Below are 12,989 nucleotides of genomic sequence, written 5' to 3'. Positions count from 1 at the left end.
GTGCCTTGGTCGTCTTCATCCTTCCTGCGGAAGGTGCCTTCTCACGCGCCGGCGGCGCGTCGACGATGTGGTCGGCCACTGCGACCTTGATCGCCCTGTGGTCGGCCACGTTTGCGGCTCGAACGCAGATCAGCGAGTCTGTATCGACAGACTCGTAGACCACTTCGTTCCGTGCGCAGTTCGTCATGGTGTCGAACAGCGCTGTCCACCCACCTTTACACTTGATGTATAAAGGGGGGACAGGCCGCGACTCGTCTTCTCGGGAGTTCCTTGCATGGTCGGCAGACTTAGTGAGTTGCGCAACCGAAGGACCGTTCGTAGCGGCAGGTTTCCTCTGTGCACCCTTCTTTCCCATGCTGTGAGGCGCGAAAACACGACAATCTGCACGCGTTGTCAAAACAACGCACGACAATTTGCTCTGCGCGGCTCCCACAGCACAGAAACCTCTTCACGAGCTCTCAACGGCCGAGTTAGCGTAGCGCGCAACGGCAGCGATGCGCACGCCTCGCCAGCTCAGGCCGACTTTCCAGCGCAAGCGGTGGCCCCTATATAGGCCGCAGAAGACCCACAACGCGTTCGCGAGAAGGTGCCGTAACTGCCATCTGGCGCAGTAGACATACCCCGCCGCCAGTGATGGAAACAGGCGAAATCGAGAGATCGCTGTCAAAAATTAAATTTTTTTAATTCCGACAATCGAACCACAGACAGTTGTTTTTTAATGTCGACGTACTTTTTATTCAATGACAAATATTTTGAACAGACTGACGGAGTGGCTATGGGGAGCCCTTTGTCCCCAATAGTCGCCAATCTTTTTAGGGAAGATTTTGAGGACATGGCGCTGAAGACGGCGTCCTTAAAACCAACCTGTTTTTGGAGGCACGTTGACGATACGTTTATGGTGTGGCCTCATGGGAGAGAAGTTCTTGACCGCCTCCTAGATCATTTAAATTCCCTGCATCCTAGCATCAAATTTACCATGGAGGTGGAAAGTGATGGAAAGCTTCAGTTTCTGGATGTTCTGGTATACAGAAAGGATGATGGGACACAGTGTTTATCGAAAGCCTACTCACACGGACCGTTACTTACATGCTTCTAGCTGTCATCCATCGTTCCAGCGTACGGGGGTCCTGCGGACGTTGGCGAGAAGAACTTATGCCATTTCAGATGGAGAAAGCTTGACACAAGAATTGGACCATCTTAAGATTGTGTTCAAGCAGAATGGCTATACAGATAAACAGATCCGTCGTGCTTTCCATTTTGGACCTTCGCCTGAACCACAAGAAGGTACCTGCAAATCGGTAGCTTTTCTGCCTTTTGCTGGGAGCATTTCCTCGAAGATATGAAGGATTCTGAAAAGATATCACATCAAAAGTATTTTTCGTCCGCCAGCCAAGATTAGAGCGCTCCTTGGCTCTGTTAAGGATGACTTGGGTTTGAGGAAGCCCGGTGTGTACAACATCCCTTGCCACTGTGGAAAGGCTTATATTGGTCAGACAATCCGGACCATTCAGGACCGATGTGTTAAGCATCAGCGGTACACACGGCTGCTTCAACCTGAGAAATCTGCAGTGACGGAACAGTCTCACCGAGGGACACAGAATACTATATGACGAGACACAAATGGTTGCCCCTGCATCTCGCTATTGGGACTGTGTTTTAAAAGAATCCATAGATATTCGTTTATCTGACAATCTTATTAATGAGACAAGGGTTATCTTTTAAGTAAGACTTGGGACCCGGTGTTATCTGACATTAAAAAAACAGCGGTCTATGGTTCGATTGTCGGAATAAAACAAATTTAATTTTTAACAGCGATATCTCGATTTCGCCTGTTTCCATCACTGGCGGCGGCGTATGTCTACTGCGCTGAGGGCAGTTACGGCACCATCTCGCGCACGCGTTGTGGGTCTTCTGCGGCCTATATAGGGGCCACCGCTTGCGGAGATCGTGCACCATCACTCTCACTTAAAGATGGCGGCCAGTTGGACCGCGGAAATACTGTGTCATGAAGACGTTATGATCCGGCTGCATACCCGAGAAGAATATTATAAACTGTTGTCACTTGTTGCACACCATTTCACTACTGAACTTGACAGAGAAAAGGGTTTAATTTCGTGTTTAGATACTACTTTTGCAATTTTTTTACATTTTCTTAGAATTAATGAAAGCAAATAATATCAATTCCTAGTCATTTACTTTTTGAACATTTTCCTTTATTTATTACTATTACTACCATATGTACTAAAATTCTTCCAGCAAAAATAAAATTTCTACTTTTCATGATGGTTAGTAGGCTTCTGAGTATGAGTCCATAATTGTAATTTTAAGTAAAAACACTCCATTTATTTCGAAAATTATTGTGCTGTTGTCATGTAAGGTTTTTATGCTTTGTATTACCACCAGATACATAACGGTTTCCATAATTCAAAAAGAAATAGCACTTCTGAAAACTGTTGCAAGTCTGATGGACTTAGCTAAAACACTGAATATGTGTGAAAGTGTAAGTAATACCTGAAAAGATTATTACAAAACAAGAATTTTTATTCAGAGTTAGAGAACATAAGCTGACTGGACAAAATGTTATCCCCTTAAGAGTGAACTGGCCAGTTAGAAGCTCTGCAGGTGGTGTAGAACTACTGTCACAAGGATGGGTGACCCACCACTGGTGACGTAAGTCACATCAGTAAAGGGATGCATATGTGCTAGCCAGTTCAATGGATTGGCACAGTAAGATAAGTCAGCATGGAGATGTGACAAAATGACAGGATGGAGCTACCATGTTTGGATATGCCACATTTCACACACTGAATGAACTTGCCTGACTTGTCAGTGTATCAATGCAGACTGTCCATTGTTCAGCGAACAAGGAATGGCAAATGAACAGTGGGCATAAAAAGATGCTAACCAGTGGGGACCGAAGACAAATGCCACGTCTTATTAATGACAATTTGTTTCAAACCCAACAGAAAATACAGATCTTAGTGATTGCAGATCCATCCTGACCAGTTCCTGGGTAAACATTGCTAGTGCAAGTAATAGATATTTGGAGTTGAGCATTAATGTAGGCTACTGCTCACAGTTGTGCACAAAGCTACATGTCCTCAGTGGGCCAAATAACTCAGAAACTGGGTAGTAGCTGACTTGAGGCCTGTAATGTGGTCTGATGGGTTGTATTTTTAACTTTTTTCTTTTTTTTCTCCCCCCCCCCCCCACCCCTCCCCCCCTCTCTCAGATGATGCACTGACTGCCCTATGATACGGTTAATCCACAGCGAGTGAGGAGCGTACGTCAGGGTTGAGGAAGTTCTGTGGTGTTTAGGGGCTGTTTTTGTGCTATGACTTGGTCCCCATCAGTTTCGTTACTTTGTACACGAACTGAGATGTTTATTTCAAAATTCTTGGTGGTAAAGTATTGCTGTTTCTTTCAGAACTTAGTGATGAGACTGCTGTGAACAATAGTGTCTTCTGAGATGACAACAGCTATTTTCACAGGATTGCACACACATGTTCCTTTTTTTTTAGACACCCATGTACTGTATGATGCCACAAGTAGCCTGCTAAATTGCCTGGTGTTAATGCACTAGGAAATGCTTGGGGCTATTTGGAATCATGGGCGAAAGATTGCAATCGGCATCCCTGAAGTTTGGTATCTCTACAAGATCTAATCATCAGTTGGCTTCATCTGGATATGGCATACTCAAAGAAACTTGTGGACTTCTTTCTTGCTGAATTGAGTCGATTTTTTAAGGCTAGAGGTGGCATTACATTGTATTAGGCTGATGTCTCCTAAGTCTAATTTTTTGTCCAGTGTGCTCATTTGAAATTTACAAAACCAATGCCAGTTTGGCACAGTGCTTGTATTATCAATAAATAGTGTGCTTATCCAAGCACCAACAAGGCACTTGATGAAATGAAATGTACAATATTGGTAGTGATGATGCCAAGAAGTTTACAATAAGTGAATGCCATTGATTTTATGAAGCTGTTCTTAACATTGCAAAATTCTGAGAAGAGTAATTGTGAACAACAAGCATATCCCAGTAACATTCCAAATGTTGTTTGAGACTTTAGATGGAAAATGTGCTGTTCGCTCTTGTTGGGTGTAGTCCTCAGCTTGTGCAGTGGCATAAGGATATATGTATTTCTAAAGTATGTCACCTTTATAGACCTATACAGTCCAGTTCAATATAGAAAGGAATCGAGCTCTTTGTTATAATGTCTCATAAACCCTTTTCTTTGTCTGAAAGCAATCTTTCAACAGATGTTTAATGAGTAACAATGAGTTCTTCATCCTAGCCAAATGAGAAAAATTATGCTTTCACAGATCTCATCTGTGATTGCCTAACTCTTGAGTGTACACATTTGACAGATTGCTTCTTTCGGGATTTGTCGTGTTGCCCAAAGATTGGTCTTAGTAGGTGCATTATGTCCTGAGGTCCCAATGTTTGTGAAGGCTTGTGAGTATGTATGTGTTTTGGGTACTGTGTTTCATGATTAAGAAATGTTTATGGTTAGAATTGTCTGTTATCAACAGTTTAAGCTACAATGAACTTGTATCTATTTGCACTAGTAGCTGCTGACTTGTGGCAGATTCTTAAGTGCTCCCCCCCCCCCCCCCTCCCCTTACAAGATCATACTTAATCGTATGTACCACAAAAGGTCAAGCATACTGATTGAGTGGATGCTGCCTCATCTTCAGCAAAGCTGTAATACTATCTTAGGAAATCATCCCTTTTGAAAATTCTGAACTTAATGTTTAACTTGAATATCTTAGTGCTTTATTAGCCATGGTCATATCAGAGAAAGATTGGTTAATGAACTCTATACATATAGTTGGGTTTTTAAATTTTAAAAGAATGAATCAATTTTAGATGTGAAATTGTACCTGTAAATGAGCTATACATAATTAGCATTTGGTTTGTGATTTCAGGAGCAGAACTGAGAGTAGTAGCAGTGAAAGCCTTGATGGTAATTTTTGGTGCCTTGATGATGATTTTTGGTATGGAGGAAGCAGCCCTAGCTTAAGGAGCACGACACCTGATGAGATATTTACCTCACAGAGTCATGCAAAGAAAAGTCTTGCCCGTATGGAGAACTACTTTCAAAGTGGGCAATTGACCGATGTAACATTGGTTGCAGGTAACTTACATGTAGTATAAATGAAGAAGATAATTTAAATGTTTCCCTTTTTTATGGTGACCTAAAGAAGGTAGTACTTTGCATGTTGTGAACAATTGAGGAGTTGAAAGGTGTCTTTATTTAGTAGTAAAGTGTATGACTACAAAACAATAGAACACTTTATTTGGGATAAAGAAATTTCAGAAAAAGCAAGAGAGTTATTACTTTCTATTGTCACCAATGGAGGAGAAACATGGACAATGACAGAAAGGGACTGGAGCAGACTGCAAGCAGCGGAAATTAAATTTTTCAGAGCATTTAAGTGAAAAGCAAGAATGGACTGAGTAAGGAATTTAGAGATTAGATAGGACCTTAAACAACAAAGCATGAGAGAAGAAATTGGAAAAAAAAGGTTAAGATGGTACTGGCATGTTAAGAAGATGTGTGGGCAAAGACTTCCCAAAATTATGGTGTTGTGATAGTGCCACGACATTTAACAGTGCCGCCACGACAGTACGCACAAACGGCGGCTGAGCGCGGGAGCGCCACCTAGCTACGAATGGCGCCGGCCGCATGTCACAGCACGGCAGTCGAATACGAGAGACGGAGTTGTAATCATGTGATCAGCTATTGTTTCTAAGAGAGAGTGAATATCCACGCAATTATTGTGATTAAAGGTTATAACACTTTTTGGCGACGAGGTCGGGATATTTTCACTGTGTTGTGGATTTGCGTGTTCGTGATGGGGCAGACATGGAACAGCTTATGCAAGCGCTCATTGAACAACAAACACAGCTGACGGCAGCGATTCAGGCGTTGTCGACGTCGCTTACTCATCGTCTGTCTTCCTCTTCTCCGCCTCCATTCCCTCCTTACGACGAGGCCGCTGAAGACTGGGAGGATTATGAGAAGCGTTTTCGGCAACACTTCTTGGCTTTCGGCGTTGTCGACGCTCCTATGTGTAAGTCGTTATTTCTATCTTGGGATTTCCCCTCGAGTCTATCTGCTGCTATCTCAGTTAGCCCCTCTGCGGGAACCTGCCTCCCTGTCCTTCCAAGAAATGTGACTTATTGTCTGACTATTATCGAAAAAACACTCAAGTCGTTGCCGCCCGCGTGGCGTTCTACCGGTGTCGTAAACAGCCCCATCAATTTTACCGGGCTTGGGCGGCGGAACTACACGGTCTGAGTAGGAAATGTCAGTTTGTCACGGACACACATCACGAGTCTTATGCTGACTCAATGGTTAGGGATGCTATTCTACGGCTTGCTCCTGATAAAGAAGTTCGGCAACGTGCCCTCAAACTGCCAAACCCGTCGTTGTCGGAAGTTCTAAGCATCGCTCAATCCTTTGAAGTGTCTCACGCTGCTGGCGCGCAAATCGACGCGTGGTGTGAGTGATGTAGGCGCTGTACAGTCAACTCTCGACACGGGCAATTTGCCTGTTTCACAGGAGAACGACGATGTGGCGGAGGTTCACTCGCGTCAACAACGTCGCGTTGGGCCGCAACGCTCGCAGCGAAACCAGCAACCACAGAAGCCGGTTCGTTCCGCACTTCCTTCTTGCCCCCGTTGTTTCGTACAGCACGACAGGGCAGCGTGTCCAAAACGTTGGGCCACGTGTAATTCATGTAGGAAAAAGGCCACATTGCTTCTGTGTGTCAGTCCCATAAAGTTCCTGTCGACGAGGACGAGGCGTCGGACATGGATGTTCACTGTGTGCTTTCTCAAACAAATAAGTTGTTTGTTACTGTTCGTGTTCTGAATAAAGACATCCGCATGCAAGTGGACACTGGATCTACAGTAACTCTCATTAATTCTCGCACGAATTTGGCGTTGGGCTCCCCTCCTTTGTCTCCAGTTACGCGAAATCTGAGGACTTATAATCAACAGAAAATTCCTATCATGGGCCAGTTTGATGCTTCCACTGCCTAAAAGTCTGTTGTTCGGGCCCTCACGTTTTATGTGGTGGATCATGCGGGCACTGAAAACCTGTTCGGTTATGATGCTTTCCAGTTGTTCGGGTTCTCCATTGATGATGATGTGCACCTCATATCTGAGGATATTCCGTATCAACAGCTGGATAGATTGTGTTCCGAATTTTCGTCCGTGTTCTCTGCTGGTCTGGGTTGTGCCACGGATTTTGAAGCCCACATTACTCTTAAACCTACGGCTCGCCCCAAGTTTTTCCGGGCATGCCCTATTCCGGTGGCGTTGCGTGCACCTGTCAAGGCTGAGCTAGACAGGTTAACAGCTTCAGGGATTCTCCTTCCGGTTACCTCCAGCGAATGGGCATCGCCGATCGTGGTGGTTTCTAAACCAAACGGGAGTCTGCGATTGTGTGGTGACATTAAAGTCACCGTCAACGCTCAGAGCCGCATTGACACTTATTCTCTTCCCCGTCCTGAGGAGTTGTTTACCAAGCTCGCTGGGGGCCAGTTCTTTTCCAAACTTGACTTATCGGAGGCGTACCATCAGTTGCCGCTGGACGCTACTTCCAAGGAATTTCTCGTTATCAACACTCCTTGTGGGTTGTATCAGTACCAGCGATTACCATTTGACATCGCTAGCGCACCGGCCATTTTTCAGCGGTTTTTGGAACAGCTCACGGCTTCCGTTCCCGGCTGCATCAACTATCTTTATGACATTGTTGTCACGGGAGCCTTCACTGAGGAGCACCTTCGTAATTTACGTTCACTGTTTCGGGTTTTGCATTCGGCAGGGTTGAGGTGCAATGTGGACAAGTCACAGTTCTTCCAACCCTTCATTGAGTATCTTGGTTTCCACTTGTCCCGTGAGGGTATACGTCCTCTCCTTCAGCACGTTGCGGCCATTAACGCTCTACCCCGGCCGTCTACGGTCAAAGAACTTCAGGCGCTTCTAGGCAAGATTGCTTATTATCACAAATTCATTCCATCCGCAGCGGCGGTAGCTTATCCTCTGCATCAGCTGTTACGCAAAAACGTCCCCTTCTGTTGGTCCGACGGGTGTGAGCAGGCTTTTGTCCGCATGAAGGCTCATTTGCAGTCGGCGCCTTGTCTTGCCACATTCCGTCCGGGTCAGCACTAGGTTCTGGCGACTGACGCGTCACAGTATGGCTTAGGGGCTATTCTCGCCCATCGGTTTGAGGATGGGTCGGAACGACCCATCGCCTATGCTTCCAAGACCCTCAACGAGGCGCAACGGCGTTACTCTCAAATCGAAAAGGAGGCGCTCGCTATCATTTATGAAAGTTCAGCGTTTTTTGTATGGTTCTAAGTTTCACCTCATCACCGACCACAAACCGCTGGTCTCTGTTCAGCCCATCGGCGTCACTTCCGGATAAGGCAGCTCACCGCCTGCAACGTTGGGCCTTATACTTGTTTTCATTATGAGATTCACTATCGCCCCACGGCCCAGCACGCCAATGCTGATGCATTGTCGCGATTGCCGATGGGCCCCGACCCTGATTTCGATCGTGATGAACTCCTCTGTTTCCACATTGATGAGGAAGAACGTCGTGCAGTCGAGGTCTTTCCACTTACAGGTTCGCAGGTCGCGTCGGCTACTGCGTGGGACCCGGTCCTGCGTCGGGTGATCGGTTTTGTTCAACGAGGTTGGCCAGACAGGACCAAGGGCTGGGCATCGGATCCCCTTCGCAAATACCATGCCTTGCGCCTTCGTCTGTCTGTTCATGATGGTGTTGTTCTTCTGGCCACTGATGGCGCATCTCCACGGGTCGTGGTGCCAGCCTCTCTTCGCAAAGATGTTCTCAAACTGTTGCACGAAGGCCATTGGGGTATTTCTCGGACTAAGTCCCTGGCCCGCAGGCACGTTTATTGGCCCGGTATTGATTCAGACATCGCCCATATGGTTGCTGCATGTGGCCAGTGTGCTCAACAACTGGCGGCACCTCGTACAATGCCCTCTCCGTGGCCTGATCCAGCTCAGCCATGGGAACGGGTGTACGCCGACTTTGCTGGCCCCTTCCTCGGTACTTATTGGCTACTGTTGATTGACGCCTTCTCGAAGTTTCCGTTTGTTGTTAGATGTCCGTCACCCACCACTGCAGCGACGACGCTGGCTTTGTCCAAAATCTTTGCGCTTGGATGTCTTCCATCCACGATCGTCACGGACAATGGCCCTCAGTTCTCTCCGCAGGCCTTCCGTGATTTTTGTACTGGACAAGGGATTCATCATGTTACAGCACCTCCCTTCCATCCGCAATCGAATGGGGAGGTCGAGCGCCTTGTCCGCACTTCCAAATGCCAGTTGAAAAAATTCCTTAGTGATTTTTCCACACATGAAGCCCTGCTGCAATTTCTGAGTTCTTATCGCTTCACGCCTCTGGGTGATCGCAGCCCTGCTGAACTCTTGCATGGCCGCCAACCGCGCACTCTACTGCACCTGCTTCACCCTGTCAGGCCTTGTACTGTGTCCCCTAGTGCGGGAAAATACTCGGTGGGCGCCGACGTGTGGGCACGAGGGTATGGATCTCGCCCTAAATGGATTCCAGGGGTGGTCAAGGCTCTTCGCGGCCGCTGGATTTGTGAAATCCGTACGGTCGATGGCACGGTTGTTCGCCATTACGACCAGATGCGCCCATGAGTGGTGGCCACACCGGTGCCACCACCCCATCCTTCGCCTCCACCAGCCCGAGACGCCAGTCCTGTCGCTGCTGCCGATCTACCGTCCGTGTTGATGCAGCCGACGTCGCTGCCACTTCAGAATATGCCGGAACCGCCCTCAGTCGCGACGCCGCCTTCTCCGGGACCCATCTCGCTGGAGCACCCTCCCAGGTCCATGACACCTATGGATGCTGCTCCGGAGTTTTCACCCATCATCTCATCCAGGAGGAACGTTCCACGCACGAGCTTCCGTCCTGCACATTTTCGACCATAGTCTCGTGTCTCTGCGCGGGATCTCCTCGGGGCCCCACAAGAGGCCATGGATGTCTCCGCGCTGTCCATGTCTCCAAGGAAGTGAGGTTTTTTTTTTTCAAGGGGGAAAAGTGTTGTGATAGTGCCACGACATTTAATAGTGCCGCCACGATAGTACGCACAAACGGCGATAGAGGCGCTCCGCAAATCGGCTGAGCGCGGGAGCGCCACCTAGCTACGAACGGCACCGGCCGCATGTCACGGCACGGCAGTCGAATACGAGAGACTGAGTTGTAATCATGTGATCAGCTATTGCTTCTGAGAGAGTGAATATCCACGCAATTATTGTGATTAAAGGTTATAACATAAGGAAGAACTAAAGATGGATGGAAAAAGATCTAGAGGACACCCAAGAACATGGTGGAAAATGGGAGTGGAAATATCTGTGGAAAGGATAGGTGTGACCTGGCAGGAAGCGGAGGAAGAAAAGTGGTGGGAGGACCAAGCAAGATGGAGAGAACTCGTCAGCGCCCAGACCTGGCAGTAGTTGGAGCGGGATCTGGACACAGCTACTCTTGCAGGATCAGATACAACTTCGGAGACAGGGAATGTTTTGTGGACCCCCATGGAATACAACTAACGTATAGAATGTATTTGAAGACACAGGGAAAATTTCAGTTTTGAATGCAATTTGTTTGGAGAAGTGTGATTTGAGCTTTAAGCATGACAGTTGCAATCTAAATACCCATGTGAGTGGTAACCATATAGTTTTAATTATCACCCTGAAAAATGAAGCTGTCACCATGAAAGTTTGTGAATGTGTTAGTCCACGTATATTTGCCCTCGAATACGACACACTTTTTCCAGCGATGGCTGGCTTGATGGAGACCTTGGCTGTTGAAGTTTGAAGTTCGCGTCTTGGATGTTCAGGAAACATTCCACCCTGAGTATCATCTAGTTGTCATCCTGGAAATCACTTCCATGCAGTGGTTTCTTCTTATGATGAAAGAGGAAAAAGTTACTCCATGCTATGTCACAAAAATCAGGGGGGGAGGGGAGTGTTACTCTACATCTACGTACTACGAACTCCACATGGTGCTGCATGTCGGAGGTTACTTTGTACCATTATTAGTCATTTCTTTTCCTGTTCCACTCACTAATGTAGTGAGAGGAAACTACTGTTTATTTGTCTCTGTACAAGCCCTAATTTTTTTCTTTTCCTATCTTCATGTTCCTTTACTATATATTCATTGATGGCAGTAGAATTGTTGAGCGGTTAGCTTCAAATACTAATTTATAATACTATTGACTGCTATTAAAATAGCCACATGCCGATAAAGTTACCAAGTGAAATGAATTTTATTTTGTGATCATGATGGTGTCTGGTGGTAAGGTACAGGGCTAATTTTGTTTCCCTAAAGGTTTCTGTTGAAAGAAATCAGTAGCAAGATAAACAGGAATTGAACGAAGGTTCTATTAGTAATCAGGCAAACTGTAATTATATAAAAGGCAATGGTCACCAGCCTAATTAGACCAAGTTGTACTCAGTACTAACGTGATTCATAAAGAAAGTTAACTGTGTGTATTGACATTACTTGATACTAAAGTAATGTACCAGTGAATTGACTTCAACTACACAGGAGAAGTATTAATGTGTTCAGGCAACAACTGGCTCTTGATAATACTTACTACCTGTACATTACAGTAGGAAGATAATTATAATTATAAGTGAATTATTACTAATGGTGGAGCAGTACTGACATGGACAAGAAGTTGTTTTGTCAGTTTAATTACAGATTATTACTGCTATTGAAAGAGTTATGAAGTAATTGTATTTTTTGTATTGGTTGTTATTTGCATTCTCAAGGAATATTCACTATCTTACATTATTTTTTCTAAAATGGAATATTGGGCACATTGATCTAGTTTTGTTTGAATAATTGTACCCAGTTGCTTATTCTTCGTTGCTGTTGTTCTGACATTTAAATTTGGCTCAGCAGTTACCATGGGGACCCAGAAACTAATTTATCGGTAGATTCAGATCGTGGCTGAACACTTTGTCACAACACAATATGGGGAAACACTGTTAGCTACGTAACACATGAAACTGTAAATACTATTATTTCAATAAAAGAATCTTTGAACTGAATTCTTTACCTGTCTGTTCATGAAAACTACATGGAGTATTTCAAAACTTATGCTTGATAAATAATTATATACTTTCAAACTGCACAATGTTTGTTAACATTTTTTAAGGAAAATAATTACTTTACAGTTCAGAATAACAGGATTCTAAGATTCATTATAGCTCATGAGATAGTGCCCTGTCTAGGTAAATGACTGAGGATAAAATATGGTGGCCCAATACAGAGTTTACAGAACACAAAATTATTATTGAAAATGAAACCATATAGCTGGTCCATGCATTTATACAGTATTCAACTGATAATGTGAGATGAAGGTGGTGGCATCAGTGATCTCCTGTGCTATTCCAATAAGGGCAGCAAAAGTATCCATGGCTCTTCCTGTGTAACAAGCTCTGAAAATTCTCTTCTTAGCATTGGATTTTCATCGTACAGAGCTAACCAAAGTATGCCATGAATAATAAGCTACATTACTTCCACATCTAAGGCTATGTTATATTATCTTGCAGTTTTTCTCACCTCTTTCAGTTCGCATGATGTGCATTCTTTACATGCTAGCCACTGACTTACTTCTGCCACACAGGAGCCTTGCAGTTTGACTGCCAGATCCACCTTTTCTTTTTTTGCCTGGACATTTTCATTGAGGAGGAACTTCCCTCCAAGTTCTACGTGATTACAAACCTACTTCGCCAATGCATGAACCAGTATTACAATTACATTTTTAGCTTTTACATTCTTTCACAGCACATTACTTTTGACACCACATCCGTAAATTAATTACAATTATATAAATTATCATAAATAATCAATAAAACATTTACATGGATGTTACATCAAAGTCCATAGTTATACAGAAATCACATTAAGTAA

At 45.0% G+C, this 12,989-nt stretch overlaps 1 protein-coding gene across 2 annotated transcripts in view; it reads left to right on the top strand.

Annotated features, from left to right (window-relative positions):
* Nucleotides 1-12,989, top strand: part of LOC126298782 (kelch-like protein 5) — a 269,167-nt gene that overhangs the window by 155,909 nt on the left and 100,269 nt on the right. For both annotated transcript variants that reach the window (XM_049990242.1, XM_049990243.1), the window contains one exon: nt 4,930-5,138. In XM_049990242.1, coding sequence (XP_049846199.1) covers nt 4,930-5,138 — 209 coding nt within the window. The remainder of the gene's footprint in view (nt 1-4,929; nt 5,139-12,989) is intronic.

Source organism: Schistocerca gregaria, chromosome X (genome assembly GCF_023897955.1).
Source record: "Schistocerca gregaria isolate iqSchGreg1 chromosome X, iqSchGreg1.2, whole genome shotgun sequence".
NCBI lineage: Eukaryota > Metazoa > Arthropoda > Insecta > Orthoptera > Acrididae > Schistocerca > Schistocerca gregaria.
The sequence above is the reverse complement of the archived record's forward strand: the minus strand, read 5'-3'. Positions and strand labels throughout refer to the sequence as shown.